Source organism: Epinephelus fuscoguttatus, linkage group LG6 (assembly GCF_011397635.1).
Source record: "Epinephelus fuscoguttatus linkage group LG6, E.fuscoguttatus.final_Chr_v1".
NCBI lineage: Eukaryota > Metazoa > Chordata > Actinopteri > Perciformes > Serranidae > Epinephelus > Epinephelus fuscoguttatus.
In genome coordinates, this window is record NC_064757.1 from 15,211,748 (window position 1) to 15,227,730 (window position 15,983).

The following is a 15,983-nucleotide window of genomic DNA, read 5'->3' on the forward strand; positions in this document are numbered from 1 at the left end:
TGTACACTGCATTTGGAATATTTTCTCTGCTTTACTTTACATACTAAGTGATCAAGGTAGGAGTGGACCAACAACTCCCATGTTCTGCCTGTCAGAAATTGTTGTCTGACTGCAAGGTAAACGATAAAAAAAAAAAAAAATCTAAATATAGTGTACACTTAAACTAATATTTACATCTCTATATTTCTATATTTTTTTTCTTTTAGATGGTGAAAAACTAAAAACTAATTGAGGCAGTGTTTGCTCAGTGCTGTTTCATTTCTACCTGGTAGTTATTGTGAACAAACATTGTGATTCGGTCTACAGCATGCCGACCAACAGACTGACATTGTTATCCCTTGAGCTACGCCACTAGCACAACTGACAAATCCCAATGTAATGAGTTGAGGTTATACGTAAGCAGGTGATATTTGGGACTTGACATGGTTACTATATGAATGATCACTGAATGGCATTTATTTAATGTTATCAGGAGAAAGACATTGTTTATTCATCAAACCAGTCAACTTTGGTCAGTTAGCAACTTTAACATTTTGAGAATGCACATATGACAATGACAACAAAAGGTTTATGGTCTGTACGAAATAAATAGCAACATTGCTCATTTACAGCTTGGCTGAAGGAAAAACAAAACAAAAGGGTTAATCTTCATATTAAAAAGGCATACAGATGAGCTGTGACACTCATGAACTCACTAATTACTCAACAAAAAAATGCTCTCCTTTTTAAATAAAGCTTTTCAGTTTTAATATGCACCTTCAAGAGCCTGTTATAGTTAAATAAATAGAATGCTTTCCATTTTGTAACATGCACATCCAATTTGCCTGGGGAAAGTATTTACACTTCACTGATCCTACTCGGCCGACAAATTCTCCACCTTTTTTTTTCTCCTCTAAACAATTCTTCCTCACCACAAACTCTCATACATACACAAATGTACAGTCACTCTTGCAGACATGCTGCACCTATTTACTATTAACACAATATCTAAACCTATTGAAAGTGATCAAAATGCTAACGGTGAACATGGAAATCCATGTAGTGTAAAGAAGGAACAGTCCAAACACCACATCTTAACCGGGGCGGAGGGAAGGGTGGGGCTTACAAAAAGATTTAGTTTACAATTGATCATGCACTGTATAAATTCACTGTGTTATTTGGTTTGAGAGTGTGTAATCAGTGGCTTCAATATCTACTTGTTTTCTTTAAGTGAACAAAGAAAAGAGTAATACCTCCTGCGACAGATAAGCAATCCTACCGAATAATCTCTAACAATATTTAAGTCTTTTTCCCCAGGAATCTTCACTGTCCTACAACAAGTGGTTTTTACTATCTTTGAGTAAGCTTCAGCACATAACCAGGAGCTACTGCAAGGTTTCTTCTGTCGTGTCCATGTCGGTGTAGAAACTCCTGGCCGTCGCGCTTTAGGTTGAGATGGGGCAGTTTATTCTGTGCTGCTGTGTTTTTTTCTCCACTCTTCTCTTTCATGACGCAAAGTAAGAGTTCTGCATGGAATAGAGGCGGTCGATGGGGTTGCCCACGCGGGCCTGCATGGAGTTGACGTCCGACGATGCCATGAAGCAGTCACTGAGGCTGGTTAAAGACGTGTCACTGTCTATGTCATGGAATGCAGAATCATTACCTGCGGAGAGAACAATACAGAGATAGCCGTCAGGATTCGGTGGCAGAGGCGTCATTCAAAGAAAAACGCACCAACGCCCCGCTCTGACTATGAAATCAATGCAATCTCGTATTTGAGATTTATAGCAGCATTGGGAAATTATAATTACTAATAGTCACTTTGAGAAATTGCTGTTGTGTGTCATCACAACTGGGAGAGCTGTTTTGTTCGATATCAAAGCTCACTTTTTGCTGCCCTCACTGGGACAATTGCGGTCTATGAGGGAGCATGTAAACAAGGGGCATCCTCCTAAAAGATCTGGTTAATAGCAACTGCTTCCGCCTTTCATAAAACCTCAACATGTTATTTCTCTGGAGGGAATAGTTAACTTTATTACACTCTGGATCTTAATGATAGTGTTGCACAAAATGGGGACAGTGTTTTGAGACATATCTTTTAATGCCTTGCCAATATTGTTCTTTTCCCCAAACCAAAGGAGTGATGAGACTGGGGATTTGGGTTCTTACTACCGAGATGAACTAAATGGAGGCAAATTATAAGGAAGTTATGAACTTCAGGAAATGGTCCCTCTGGGGCTTGTTGAGGACATCACTCAGAAATGTGTTATTCCAGTTACATCCTGTGGACTAACACTTGATTGACTGATTCCCCCCCTCCTCTCCTTCTTTTGCATTTTAATTCTTTCCCGTATCACACAGAAATCAGAGACTTGTTGTTTTCACGCTTTGATTCATTAGCTCACATGGCCCTCAATCATTGTCTGGATTGTGTTTCTATCTCAAGCTGTCGGCACCGACCACATGTTTTTTACCACCATTGGAAAAACATCATCAGTAACAGGGCATGTCTCAGAAGTGGAGGCGGAGAGTTAAAACCATATTAAACAGATTTGAAAATGAACTTCAAAACCCAATAGCTTATGTTATCTCATGTGGGAGGAGAAGCTGCTGGTACGTCTCTGTGAGCGGTTTAAATCAGGGGAGCTGTGGCCTGAACACATGTCCCACGCTGGGGAGGCATGAGGTTGATCAAGGGACAGGCATGTGTGTGTTTTTTAGAGCAGGAGTGGGTGTGTGTTTTTTTTTTTCATAGAGGGGGATGCTCACCATATGGGTTCATGTGGTCCCCGGGCATCTGTGGGGGGGTGAGCCCCTGTTGGAACGGGTCTGTGCTGTAACCGTTCTGATCCATGGCGACCAGCTGCTGCTGCGGCGGAGCCAGTGGTGTGAAGGAGTTCATCATCCCCTCCATCCGATTGGACATTACCTCTGCAGGGCAAAGTGAGCAGACGGGGGAAAAACATTACAGAAAATGTCAACATAAAAAACAAAAAACAAAAAAAGCAGGGGATGAGTCTGCAGAATGTCAACGCCACACAATGGGCAGAGAGCTGGGACTGAACAGGGGAAAAACCATGACAGCATTAACAGCAGGGACTTGCTCCCTCCTGGTAGATTCCCGTTCATGCCTGGCAAGTTTAGAAACCTCAAACACACCTAAATCTGAGTTTCTGTTTTCATATCCTGCCAGAGCAAAAGACCTGATAAAAATAAAGGGAGTGTGGTGCTCGTGAGCCATAATAACCTCCAAATACCTGGATTTGTTGCCTGTGTCTATTAGTATTTCCATGGAAACCTACAGTAGTCTTTCCTGTGGTTTCTCCCACAATTCCCTTCACAAACACTGCTCTTGGCTAACTGACTTGTGAGAGGGACACAAAACTCTTGCGGCTTCATCACTGGAGCCCATCCCCCCCCGCACTCTCTTTTGCAGTGGCTTTGCAAAATGACGTCTGCCATTCATTTTGTTTGGCTTCCAGACAGAATATCTAAGTTGCGTTTGATGTGAAGTGTTCTTGTTTACACTGCGACATATTTGCAATCTGTTAGTCAATGTAATTACTGAATGTGTGAACTCTTTTCTCACAGAACATTTAACTATACTGCAACAGAGCACAGAGAGGAAAAGAAGCTCATATTTTCTGATTCAGTGTTCATACTCATACACTGATAGCTTGATGTCAACATTTAAAAGAATGTGTTGCTATGACAAGAAATACTTAAAGACCCCCCCATGCATGTTTTATTTCAGCTTTAAATAACTATTTGTTACCTGGATAAAAATTCTTTAAAGGGCAACTTCTGTATTTGTCAACTACAGCAAAACAGGCTGCAATGTAACCACTGTGGGCTTGAGTAAACCGTTAATTTACGTCCACTAAAAGTGCTTATTTTTGCCACTGAAAGCCTCAGATTATTATTCCAAGTGTCTGACAACATATGGAAAGGAACCCTACAGAGGTATATCTTTTTGTCAAAGAGTAAGATCCTTTTTGTTCAACCAGAAACAGCCAAGAAATCACTATTGTCAAACACACCAGACTCCATTCAAAAAAGCATTAATTTTACCGTGTACAGAACTAACCTATTATCACAATTAAGTGGGGGGAATTAAGGGTTTATTTCAACTAAACCAGAGCTGGTGATTGTAAGAACAGTGGAAAGACGAAGCAAGGTGACTTTTGTTAGCGTTATGTTGTTTCTGTCGACGTTCCACAAAGTTTGTTTTATGATGATGAAATTGCTGCATATTCAAATGGAGTTTGGTGGGTTTGGCAATAGCAATTTCCAGGCTGGTTCGAGCTTAACAAATCGAATCTTATTCTTTTACAAAAGGTTTATCTTTGTAGGGATCCTATCCCGAATGTTGTCAGACACTTAGCATAACAATCTGAGCCTTACTGTAACAAAAACATGTGCGTGTACGTGCCCCAAGTGGTTACAGTGCAGCCTGTTTCATAGCTACCGGCTGCGGCCCACTCACTCTCACACAATGCTGGACCATTTTAAAAAATGATTGTTTCCATTAATCTCTTAGAACCAAAAACACAGGAAAAAAAGGATCCAAAAGTTACCCTTTAAATGATACCTAGGCCTACTCTTCCAAATCACGTGTCTAAATTCCATACTGCACCATAATTGGCTTCCAGTTGTGATCTCACAAAACTTAACTTATACATACACACTGAACTCAGCAACCAACACGGAGAAGCTTTCCTCCTTCACAAACACCAGTCTGCACAGTGAGGCTAATGCAACCAAGTGGAGCAACAACAAGCAAACAAAGTGAGTGAAGGGGGGCTTTAAAATGTGGAAAATGCAAAAGGGAAAAAATGTGACTATATAGCTTCTAAAAAAGTTTCCCAGAGAAAGAACGGTGAGACAATGAGCTTCCATTGTGTGTGTGCAGGGTAAGTACAGTATTGTACCTTGGCCAAGCCTCTGAGAATTCTGTTGTTCTTGTTGTTGCTGCTGTCTTCTTGCCAACTTCTTCATCTGAAACGGAGGAGTCAGAGTTGTGAGGAACCCCCAAAACTAACATGCGCTCTTTAATTTAAAAAGGATGCTCCTCGCTGTTCACCCTGGAATGAACTGCACAGAATCTGTATCTGAGTGCACTTCATTGTCAAGTATCAAAGGTTTTCACAAGATAATAATCAGAAAAGAGGAGGGCGTAGACATTTAATGCAAGAGTGAGCGAGATTTGCAACTCCTTGGGCCTTTTTTTTTTTTTTAAACATTTGTGAAAGGAATGCAGTGATAAGTTTAACACACATAGTTGTGGTGATTTATAAGCTATGGACTCTAAGATGGAACAAGGCTGTTGAATATGGGCGCAAAATCTAATTCATCCTGTGTTAGCAGCTCTCACCTTAGCTCTCTGGTTCTGAAACCACACCTGCACCACCCGGACACTGAGTCCTGTCTCTGCAGCCAGCGTCTCCCTCACCTGAAATCATAGAGACAAAAAAATTCCAGCATCCCATGAGAAAACAAAACACTTCACAGCACACTGAAATACTCTGCCTCCTTAACATATCTTCCACATTCCCCGATAGGCACACTGCCGCTTTGATTCGCTTTGATTTCAGTGAACGTTGCATGAATGCAGTGGGCTTTTTGGACCTCTTTGGTTATTGCCTCTTCAAAGCCTTGGACCGGGTGCAGCGCCTGTTTTAGGGCCCAGGCTATGGAGGCAGCTCTCCTATCTCAGTATGACATTTGGTGCAGGCGGTCTGCGTTACACCAGCCTGCCTCAGTTAACACAGAACAGAATGCTGCTTGCCACTTCAAAGCACAGCTCTGAGGTGGTTGAGATTTTTTTAATTTGAGAATTTTATTTGTGAAACTACTGTAGGGCTCGTGGTTGGCATCTAAACTTCCATTACCCCAAATGCAGACCAGGGAAGATATAAAAAAACAGATACATTTCCCTCACAGATAACTTAAGCATACCTTTCTGCAGGGTTTTGAGGACACCTCAAAGGAAGCCTTGAAGGCCCGTCTCTGTTGAGTGGTCAGGATGGTTCGTGGTCTTTTGGGCCTCCTGGGATCCTTCCCATCATCCCCCTTCCCCGGGCCTCCTATGCCTTTCTCCGGCTTGATGTCCAACTCCTCATCGTCACTTTTCTCTGCAGAGAGTGTCATTTTTCTGTATCATCATCAGCACAAGCTTGAACTGACTACACCCTTTTAGTCAGTGACAGTCTGCTGATAAATATATTTTCGTTCTTCCCAATTCCGGGAGATTCACACACCACAAGTGCATAATCAAAGGAGACACATGTGTTTTTGATACTTTGTTATCAATTTATTACAAAAGGAAAAGGCCACATGTACGATTAGACTTACAGAAGTCTATGGCTCTCGCTCTCAGAGAGCGCGGTGAAATATGCACATTTGTCACCGAGCTGGACTCTGTGTCACATGTGAGTTATTGCCCTCAGCTTTGTCTGATTTACACTAAATCAATCTCTGATAAGAATACTACATCAAGTGCAACATGGAAAAAAAGGCAACACGAGTACATGTGGGAAATGCATCTCCCATGACACAGCAAGACGATCCTTTTTTTTTTTTTTCTTGCTCTATTTCAGACCTTAAAATAATGACAATGTTCATATGGATTGCTGGATTTTTACTGTCAGCAGCAGGATATTACAGTTTGGGGTTGTAAAATCAGTGTCATTTTTATGCTTCTATACTACGACATGCCATTAAAGCAAAAAAATAACTTGGTTTTTTATTAGATTTCTGTTATTATGGAGATGCCTGTTTGTTTATTTTTTTACATTAAAAGTGAGCTTGCTGTTTGCAGCTATTACATACACTAACTAGTACTTTATTTTCTCCCAGAACAATTCATTACTTTAGGAAAAATCCTAAACTTTAATGCAGTGATTATGAATTTCTTTGTATTTTGTACTGTACACACACTGTATCCTCAAAGTTTATCCTCTATTAAGGGTAAAGTCATAATAAGTTTGCTTATACTTTAAACTGTTGTTGCTTTAATTGTAATTGTAGTATGACATATAAATAGGTTACTTCATTCAGTGAAGAAATTCTGCATTTGAGTTTCATCACAAAGGCCACATAGCTATGTAAACACAACATGAAAAATGAATGACTAAATACCCATAAATTACCTGTCTATGTGGGGCCTAAAACAAGTGTTTCCAGATCTAAACCAGTAGTGCTGCTAATGATTTTGGGGTCTAGTGACTGTAAGGAAAGGCACACGCGATGGCTCAGTGTCTCCGGTTATCTGACTCTGATAAGTATCTACATTTCTCCTCCGAAAAACCTACATTTCGTCTGCCACATGCCGAGGTTAACCTCTGTTCATGTCAACATTTTCTCCATCTTGAAATCTGGAGACATGCACAAAAGACATGCCTGCGCGATGCACCGGGACACACAACCGAAACGAGGAAGACGCAGAGCAAATATTCCCACAAGTTGACAAAAGTTGACACAGGCACAGATGTATTTGACAAATTCCCCGCTTTTGTGCATGTTTAAATGTGAGCCAGATGGTAGTGAACAGTGAGGCTTGGCGAGATGCCTCATTGTGTGTGGAGGCTATAGGCGAGGAACACTAGAGCTGATAAGAGTGGAGGCGCAGGCTTTCTGCAGAAAGGCCCCCAAATCCCTCTGTCACTCACCATGATACAGTGATTTAATTCTTTCCAGCACCAGATCCTGCCCACGCATGGAGAGCCATTAATACAGGGTGGCTTGGCTTCGTCCTGTTTCCACTTCCTACTGTATCATAAACCGCTCCCCACTTGAATTAGAAAGCTACAAAATCAGCCATTGAAAAGCTGCAGATGGAGGCTTGTTTTAGAAGTTTTTACAGCCTGGGCTGCATGTGAGATCTCTGAATAATCTCAGATGTTCAGCAAATGATCTGGCAACTAGTTAAAGGACAAATTATTGTTTTTCTCTTTAAATATTTCTAACTAAAACCAGTTAGATTCAGCTTAGATCCAATGTGGTGCTTGTCTACATTGGCTACCACTGTGATGGAACAGAGCATACAGAATACAACACCCTGGTGCCATATGATGATAGCACCTGGGTGTTGTTCTCACTCTTGTGCGAGAGGGTGCAGAGGGCTCACCTGAGTCTGAGTCATCTGGGCTAACCGAGCTGAGTAAGTCCTTCTCCCTCTCATAGTCGATCTTGCACAGCAGCTGACCCTCCTTCAGGACAAACTCATCGCCCTTCCTCAGCTGCCGGTCACACACGCAGCAGCAGAAGCAGTTCAGGTGGTAGACGCACTCCAGGGCACGCATCACGAACTCTGTGGGGGCGATTTTCTCCATGCAGCCGCTGCACTTGGTGGCAAACATCCTATGGAACAAGAGAGAAAAAATCTTAGCTGTGCCGACAGGGGAAATTTCCTTGTCTAAAGCAACACTATGTAACTTCTGAAAAAAGAAATAGAGCATTAATAATTTTGTATATAAAAAGGTAAATTCTTAAGAAATAAAATGCTGCCTTGCATTTTTCAGTACACTCTGGAGTTTTCCTGCTTCAGCCTTGTTTGGTTTGATATAACCAGCAGCTTATGGTGGCTAATGCAAACTTTAGATAGACAATTGTGTGCAGCTACTGTAGCACTGAAACTCCTCTCGTCTTCTTGTCTCGTCTACTGTGATTTAGAATTTTCCAGTATCCTACAATTGCCACTTGTGGCCACAATGGCTACCATTCAGCAAAAGCTAAAGGGTAACGTCTGCATTTTTAGACCTGGACCCTATTTTGTTTTTGTGCCTAAGTGACTAATAGGAACAACAATGTGTTAAATTGGTCAAGTGTTTAGCAAGAGTGCTGCAACTAGCCACAAAACAGGCTACCACATCACCACTTCGGGTATATGCACACTTAACGTAGCCTTCCTTCACTAAAAGTGCTTGTTTTTGCTTCTTACAGGCTCAGATTGTTATTCTAACCATTCTCTACAGAGATAGACCTTTTTGTTGAGGAGTAAGATCCTTGCTGTTCAACCAGAAATAGCCCTGAAATCGCAAACACCAAACCCACCAGACTCCGTTTAAATAAACGGTTATTTTATCGCCATAAAACACACTTCAGTCAAAGTCAACAGAAACAAAATAAAACTCTGAAACACTGTTTTGGTTTGGTTTTTCCACTGTTCCAACAATCACCAACATTGGTTTGATTGAAAAAAACTTTTAATTCACTCGGTTAGATGTGAAAATATGTTGGCTTTATACATGCTAAAACCAACGTTTTTTTTTAAGTGGGGTTTGGTGGATTTGGCAGAGGCAATTTTGGGGCTTTTTCTGGTTAAACAAAAACGATTTTACCCATTAATAAAAGTGTCTATCTCTGTTGGGATCCTTTATATAATGTTGTTAAACACGAACAGTAACAATCTGAGCCTGTCAGTGGCAAAACCAAGCACTTCTAATGGGTGTAAATTGCAACTGGCGGAAAAATACCTAAGTTGCCCTTTAAAATTAGAATATGTAACTTCTGAGAAAAACACACTATTTCTCCTACATATGAAAAGCAGAACTTTTAAGACATATGATGGATCTTTCTATGTGACTTTATTTGGTACTCATCATTTCTTTCTGTTTCACTAAGAGTCAAGTTGGCCTGTTGATCCTGTGGGCAGCCAAGGAGGTGACTCCCTTTGGCAGCAGCTCATCTGTTAAAATTTCTAGGGTGGGCCAGCCCCCTGTGTCATTCCAAGCAAGCTCAGTCATGGGCACCCAAAGCCCCTCACAAATCTAAAAAAGAGGCTGGATCATGTTCTAGTGCGGTAATCACCGAAACCTGATGATCCCAATCAAGCCTGTGCTGACAATTTACACATTTCTTTCATATTCGTGACACTCTACAGGCATCAGACACCGTATCATGATTCATGGCTGACTACTGGGCTGCCCTGTACTCTGTTCATATTTCATCTTACTGTCTAATATTGTGCCCCTATGGTGCAACACTGCCTCTATCACCATTTCCTAGACAACACCTTCATCTTCTTTTATATCCTTTCAGGAAGATGTTTGCATTGTTTTATTGGTGACTGAGAGGCATTTAATTCGTTCTCGGGTTGTTCAGAAGAAGCCACATTAAATGGAACAAGAAGGCAGGGAGTGTGGTTGATCTTGTCCAGCCGTAAAGCTGGATTTATTAGTGGCCTCTTTGTTTGCCCTGGTCTGGAAGACAGCTGGCAACCGCCTATCTATTTGTGGTGAACATCTATTTCATTGTGCAAGGCAGGGAGGCAGCAAGAGGAGCAATTGACATCATCCTCTGGTTTCGGGACAGGGATGAGCGATAGTGATGAATATAATGTGTAAATATAAGCCGAGGGGAAACCAAAGAATGGTTTTGTTATGGTAATGTTGTTATAGGTGCCGATTGAGTACTGATACGGTGTGTGTGTGTGTGTGTGTGTGTGTGTGTGTGTGTGTGTGCGCGCACACGTGTGTTCACACATGTAAGTTCATGCGTATGAGCAGCTGTATGCACGTTGGAAACGAGATAGCGGGGTTTTTGTTGTTGCCTATGCAGCTTTCTAAAATAACTGCTTCACTATCGGATCTGATTTTATGTTATCTTAATTACATCATATTAATTGATAGGTTATTAGTGCTAGTACCATCCCTTATGATCACCACCTGTATCTGGCACAGAGAAACGGCATCTGATTTTCTTTTTAACCATCATGCAGCAGCATAACAACAGAGATATCAGAAGCTGGCACTCTCAGGGTTCATAAAATCCTTTAATCTTTCATTTATTACAATAAGTTAAGAAGATTATTATTCAACTATGGAAAAACCTCAAGGATAATCCCTTGAAAAAGAAATTTTGGCATGTTTCTCAAACAAGCAGGGTTCTGGTTTAAGTGACCTGCCAACCTGGATCTATCTTCTAAACAAACCTCCAAGTTCAGACGCTACAAAACAAAAGGCAAGAACAACACTACTCATAAAAAAAAAAAGAAAAATCAGAAATATAATTAATAAAGGGAGATCTTAAATGGACACACTTACGTCAAGATAAACTGAATATTCAGGGAGTTGTTTTTAGTTTTGAGAGGGATTAGTGTGTTACATGCTGGGATCAGGGAAAGAGGTGATGAATCTGTCAAGACAAGTTCCCAGCTTCGAACTCTAATGTTTAGCTAATGATTGCCGGCTTAGGGCTCAAAAAGAGAGCAAAAAAGTTGAGGAAATGACTTGTTAGTGCGGTTTTGATACGTCCAGGGCTCTGCATTCACCTACGACCGCTCTCTCAAATCTTCTCATCTAGATGAAAACATTCTCATTCAGCCCTCTTTCCTTTCTTCTTTCTCCTCGCCGCGTCTAATCTTGTAAGCCATTATTTTTCTATTTCCCCTCTCTGTCACTTTGCATTATTTTTGCTGCTGTAATTCCTATTCGTCCCTTCTGGAATCTTCCTGTCCTGCTTTGTCCTTGGGTCTAATCCGGACTTTCTGCCTGTTTTCAGTCCCCGGTCCCCATTCTCAGCGGGGTTCAGATGGAATAGCCATGCATGACGCCCCTTCTATGGCAACCACACCTCCACAGGAAGGCAACGGCGACTTTTCGGATGGGCAGAGAAGGCCTTTGAGAAGCTGGCAGCAGAAGTAAATCCTTCTCTAAGGAACAAGGAGAATTAGCAGGGAGCAGTGGACTAGGGATTTAACCCTACCCCTCTCCTTTGAAAGGCACAGTCGGTCCCACTCCTGCGGCTAGCCACAATCAAACAGAGGAGGAGTGGGGAGGTGGCAGTGGGGAGAGGAGAACACAAACTCCCTGAATGACACAAGCAGTGGATTGTGGAGGAGCCTAATCCCACTTTAATACCTTTCCAAGTTCAGCTGCTAAAGAATGCTCTTTAAAACAACACCACTGTGTGAGCAGTGAAGGTTGACCAGGGGGAGGCACGCCATTCAACCTCCCCAACATTACCTGATTAGTGGTTTGAGGACCAGGCCAGTGGGCCAACGGGAGACAGAGGAGATGTAAATGATGATTTTATATAGAGAAAAACATAAGGTTTGCGGAAAAGGAGCAGCTCTCTGTTGAGCTCTGCTGGGATATTAAAGATATCAAAGTGCTGTAGGTGTGAGTGGAATCAGACTTAAAGTGATTTAGGTGATCATTTACCACGTTCTGCCTCTACTTGATCCCACTGACCCATCACACTAAGATCTGTATTCACCCCAAATCCACTTTCTGGACGTTCAGCTGCTTGGGTAACATGATTCCTAGTGTCGCAGAGGCAGGCTTGACACCACAAAGAAGACCACCAGCATGACAACCCAGCTCTCGCTTTTTTTCCTCCTCCCACACCTGAGCGCACAGATCAAGTGATGAGACTCCTCCTGTGCGGATCAATGGTCGCATCTCAAGTGTCAATATTTACCCAAGGCCTCCCCACAACTGGACTCATAAATGAAAAAAAAGAGCCCATCTCAGCACATACCTCCCTCCCTGAGGAATCATTACGTCCCTCTTTTTAATCCTGTGTCCACATACCTGTAATCCCTTATCTGTTCTTTCTTGCGTTATCTATGGTTCTCTCTTCCTCTCCGTGACAGATTATCACACTGTTGAGGCTTGTAACGCTACAAGCTGTGTTTTTTAGCAAATGCACAAAAACACAGACGAGAACGGGGGAAAAAAACGAGAGCATTATGAAGAGGACAAAAGCCAACAGGGACCGACAGTTATTTTGTCTGATGAACACTTCAGCCGAGCCAAGTGCAGCTGAGAGACTTCGGCCTCTCTGCTGCTCTTCTTCTTCCCCCCTCTTTCCAGGCACTTTGGAGAACTATGCACTCTCCCTTTGAACAGATTATAGGCAACTTAAAGTGTGACAACATCTTAAGCTCTCACCACATGTTGCCAATGATTTCCCTTCTCCAGACATTACATTTAATGCTTCTGCCGCAGTGATAAGCATCAGGAGGACTGGGCGGGATAAAAGAAACCCAGAAGAATAAGAGAGAGAGAAGAGGGCCGAGGGGGTGGGGGGGGTATGGAGCTGCTTATGGTGCTTGATAATCATGCTACATTTAGCAACACGTGCAACAGTCTCACCTACTCCCCTTTTGCTATTGAACAACACTTGGAGAAACACCATAACAATTTGGAGAAGAATAGCCCGGGCTATTATGTCACCGCATCCCTTCAAAGACAGAGGGGATGAGGATTATCCAGGCAGCAGCTGTAAGCTATTACTTTGAAGATGGGCTCTCGTGTTTGAGCAGGAAACCTGTGGCCATGCCAATCACGGCAGAGGTGAGAGATGAGGCCTGGGAGGCAGGTCAGACAAGGGCCTCCGGGCAGGATGAAGGGCATGTGGAGCAATCGGTCAATCGTGCACGCTTGCGGCTTCCTGATTTAGCAGCTATATTTCATATCAGTCTTTTCTCGGCAGCAGACCAGGATATTTCCTGTTTCTTTGCTTTCAAAGCAGATGTGACACACAATAAAATAGTTTGAGGAAAAAAACTTTCATTCACATTCTTGCTGAGAACTAGATGATAAGACTGACACCACTGTCGTACCTGTTGGCTAGACGTATAGCTACAGCTGGTTGGGTCAGCTTAGCTTAGCATAAAGACTGAAAACAGCAGAATAAAAAACGTTTTAGCAATAGATAACATTTGGAGAAATTTGATTATTCTCTTTCTTACTGGGAGTTAGATTATAAGTTTGGTACCATTCTAATATCTGTTCTGTCAATATGAGGGCAGTCTGTTAGCTTAGCTTAGCTTAGCTTAGCTTAGCTTAACTTAGTGTAAAGACTGGAAACGGGGAAATAGCAAGCCTCCCAGCTGGCCAGCGACATCATTAGACATTGATATTTGGTATGAATTTAGGGTTTGATGTCAGGTGACAAAATTCAATATCAGGACAACATCTGATGCTAACGTCAATTTGACATAGAATACTGACAACAGATGACGTTGATATTTTGTTGGTTTTAAGTTGTGATGTTCAGTAACCAAAATACAACATCTTTCAAATGTCTCATGCCAACGTCAATACGACATAGAATGACAAAATTTAGTTATAAGGTATGGCAAACAAAACTAAACATCTGCAAGACATCATGATGTTAACATCCACAGCGTAAAATTCTATTATTGTTGTAGACATGTAAAATATAGTCAACCAGTCAATTTCAACTAAAATTTAACGTCTGTCTGATGTAAGAGTTCTGACGTGATATTGACGTCTGGCGCCAGCCAAGCTAGCTCTGTCCAAAGGTACTGCTAGCATGTCTAAAACTAAATAAACAACCTGAAATAGCCCGGCACATAAAATTGCAGCATGTCGTTTTTAGACTTTGCTTTTTGTACGAGATATTGTGAGTTAGTTAAGCTTTACATAGCGAGGCTAGCTGTTTCCCTGTTTTCAGCCTCTATGCTAAGCTAAACTAATGATGCTGGTTGTAGCCACACACAACACTGATCAGTAATAAGATTCAAAACACTAAATGCAGCATATAATGTATAACACAGACACAAAGGTAGGCTAATGTTATGAGTTTAAATTTGCTAGTTCCCGGTAGATTAATTACACATGATTAGATGACATTTTGTTAGCGTTCAGTTTGTATGACATTAGCTTTGTATGACATTAGCTTGCTTATTTTTGTCCCAAAGATTGTTGTAGTTGGTATTTGACTTGGCGATCTAAACGTCCTCAAGGTCTGTAAGGATCAAAATCATTAACTCACTTAAATTCTGTAATACTCATCTGTCGAGAGCTTCTCTATACGGGCATTTGTCTTATGCGCTTACTTATACATTTGTAATGATGAACGACAGATTAGACTGCTAACTATCGTATGCTTATCCTGTCATGATGCTAGCAAGCCCCAGAATTCTCCGCAAATCCCGTTTCCTATTGGTCTTCTCATCTAACCTCTGAAAATAAGTCTGAGTCTTTAAATGTAAAATTACTGATTTACTGTTTTCACATACTTAAAATAAATTTTCAACCAAATTTAATGACTAGCGTATTTCACATTCAAATTTCCAGGTGGAAACTCCTTCTGTTTGTTGTCTGGAAAGAAAAGCTGTGGCGGTGTGGAACGACAACAAACATATCTGTCTCAAAGAGGCAACAGAGGTATCTGAGCTGTTGAACAGCCACTTCTCAGCTCCTCATGAGACACGCCTGTGTGAAAATTGGCTCTTAGAAACAGTATCAAGAGCTTCGGCTTAAAAGGAACACATTTGATGCCCAGATGTTGAAGGCAAACCTTTTCAACTTTGTCTCAACATTGGGAAAATTACTTTGTTATGTATGGTCCTGTTGTCCTCTGGAAGCAGCGCAGTAGATGCTGACCACACTGGTCTAAAAATAACAACCTGAAATTAGCTAATGTGAGTGTTTGATTGGTTGCAGGGGGACAGATGAGAAAGGTAGACTCCAAAAGTTTTACTTGAACACAGTGGGTGTGCATGTGTAAATAAAAGGAGCTAAAGCATTTCCTGATTCATTCTTCCTCTATGAAGTTAAAACAAACTTTCAGTCTGCGAGTATATCACAGTGCAAAACAAAGTGGGGCCGATAACGCTGTCTCCATAAATGATCTCAGTAGCTGACCTTGTTTCATAGTATCAGCATTTCTCTTTGGAGCATAGATTCATGGAGAGTAATGAAGCCAAATAAAAAGTGCCATCCTTCTGCTCCCAAGGGCCAGCTCCAGTCAGCTCTAAAAGCTGCTTAATCACCATCCCGTGCTTACTACATTAGCATAATAATGGCCTTTAAATTGAGGCTCTTTGTTTTTTAATTAAACTCCCAGCAGGTAAAAGTAAAACACATTAACGGGAGATGTGTACACCACTAATGGCCCAAAGGTGCCTTCTTCATCACACAGCTCTGGCCACAGGGTTCTGCTTGTTCCCCGCACTGAAGCGCAGCAACCGGCTGCCTGCGAGCTCACAGGGGAGGAATGAGACGAGCTGATTGCACTTGGCATAG

General features: G+C 41.7%; 1 protein-coding gene across 3 annotated transcripts in view; it reads right to left on the bottom strand.

Moving 5' to 3' along the window:
- Positions 1-269: 269 nt before the first annotated feature.
- The window catches only part of lmx1bb (LIM homeobox transcription factor 1, beta b), a 62,927-nt gene continuing 47,213 nt past the window's right edge, over positions 270-15,983 (bottom strand). For 2 of the 3 annotated variants that reach the window (XM_049580010.1, XM_049580011.1), the window contains 6 exons: positions 8,108-8,340; positions 5,938-6,113; positions 5,354-5,431; positions 4,911-4,977; positions 2,749-2,910; positions 270-1,642 (listed from right to left, as the gene is read on the bottom strand). In XM_049580010.1, the coding sequence (XP_049435967.1) occupies positions 1,485-1,642; positions 2,749-2,910; positions 4,911-4,977; positions 5,354-5,431; positions 5,938-6,113; positions 8,108-8,340 (874 nt within the window). In that variant the 3' untranslated portion in view covers positions 270-1,484. The remainder of the gene's footprint in view (positions 1,643-2,748; positions 2,911-4,910; positions 4,978-5,353; positions 5,432-5,937; positions 6,114-8,107; positions 8,341-15,983) is intronic. The other variant, XM_049580009.1, reaches the window with a different exon arrangement.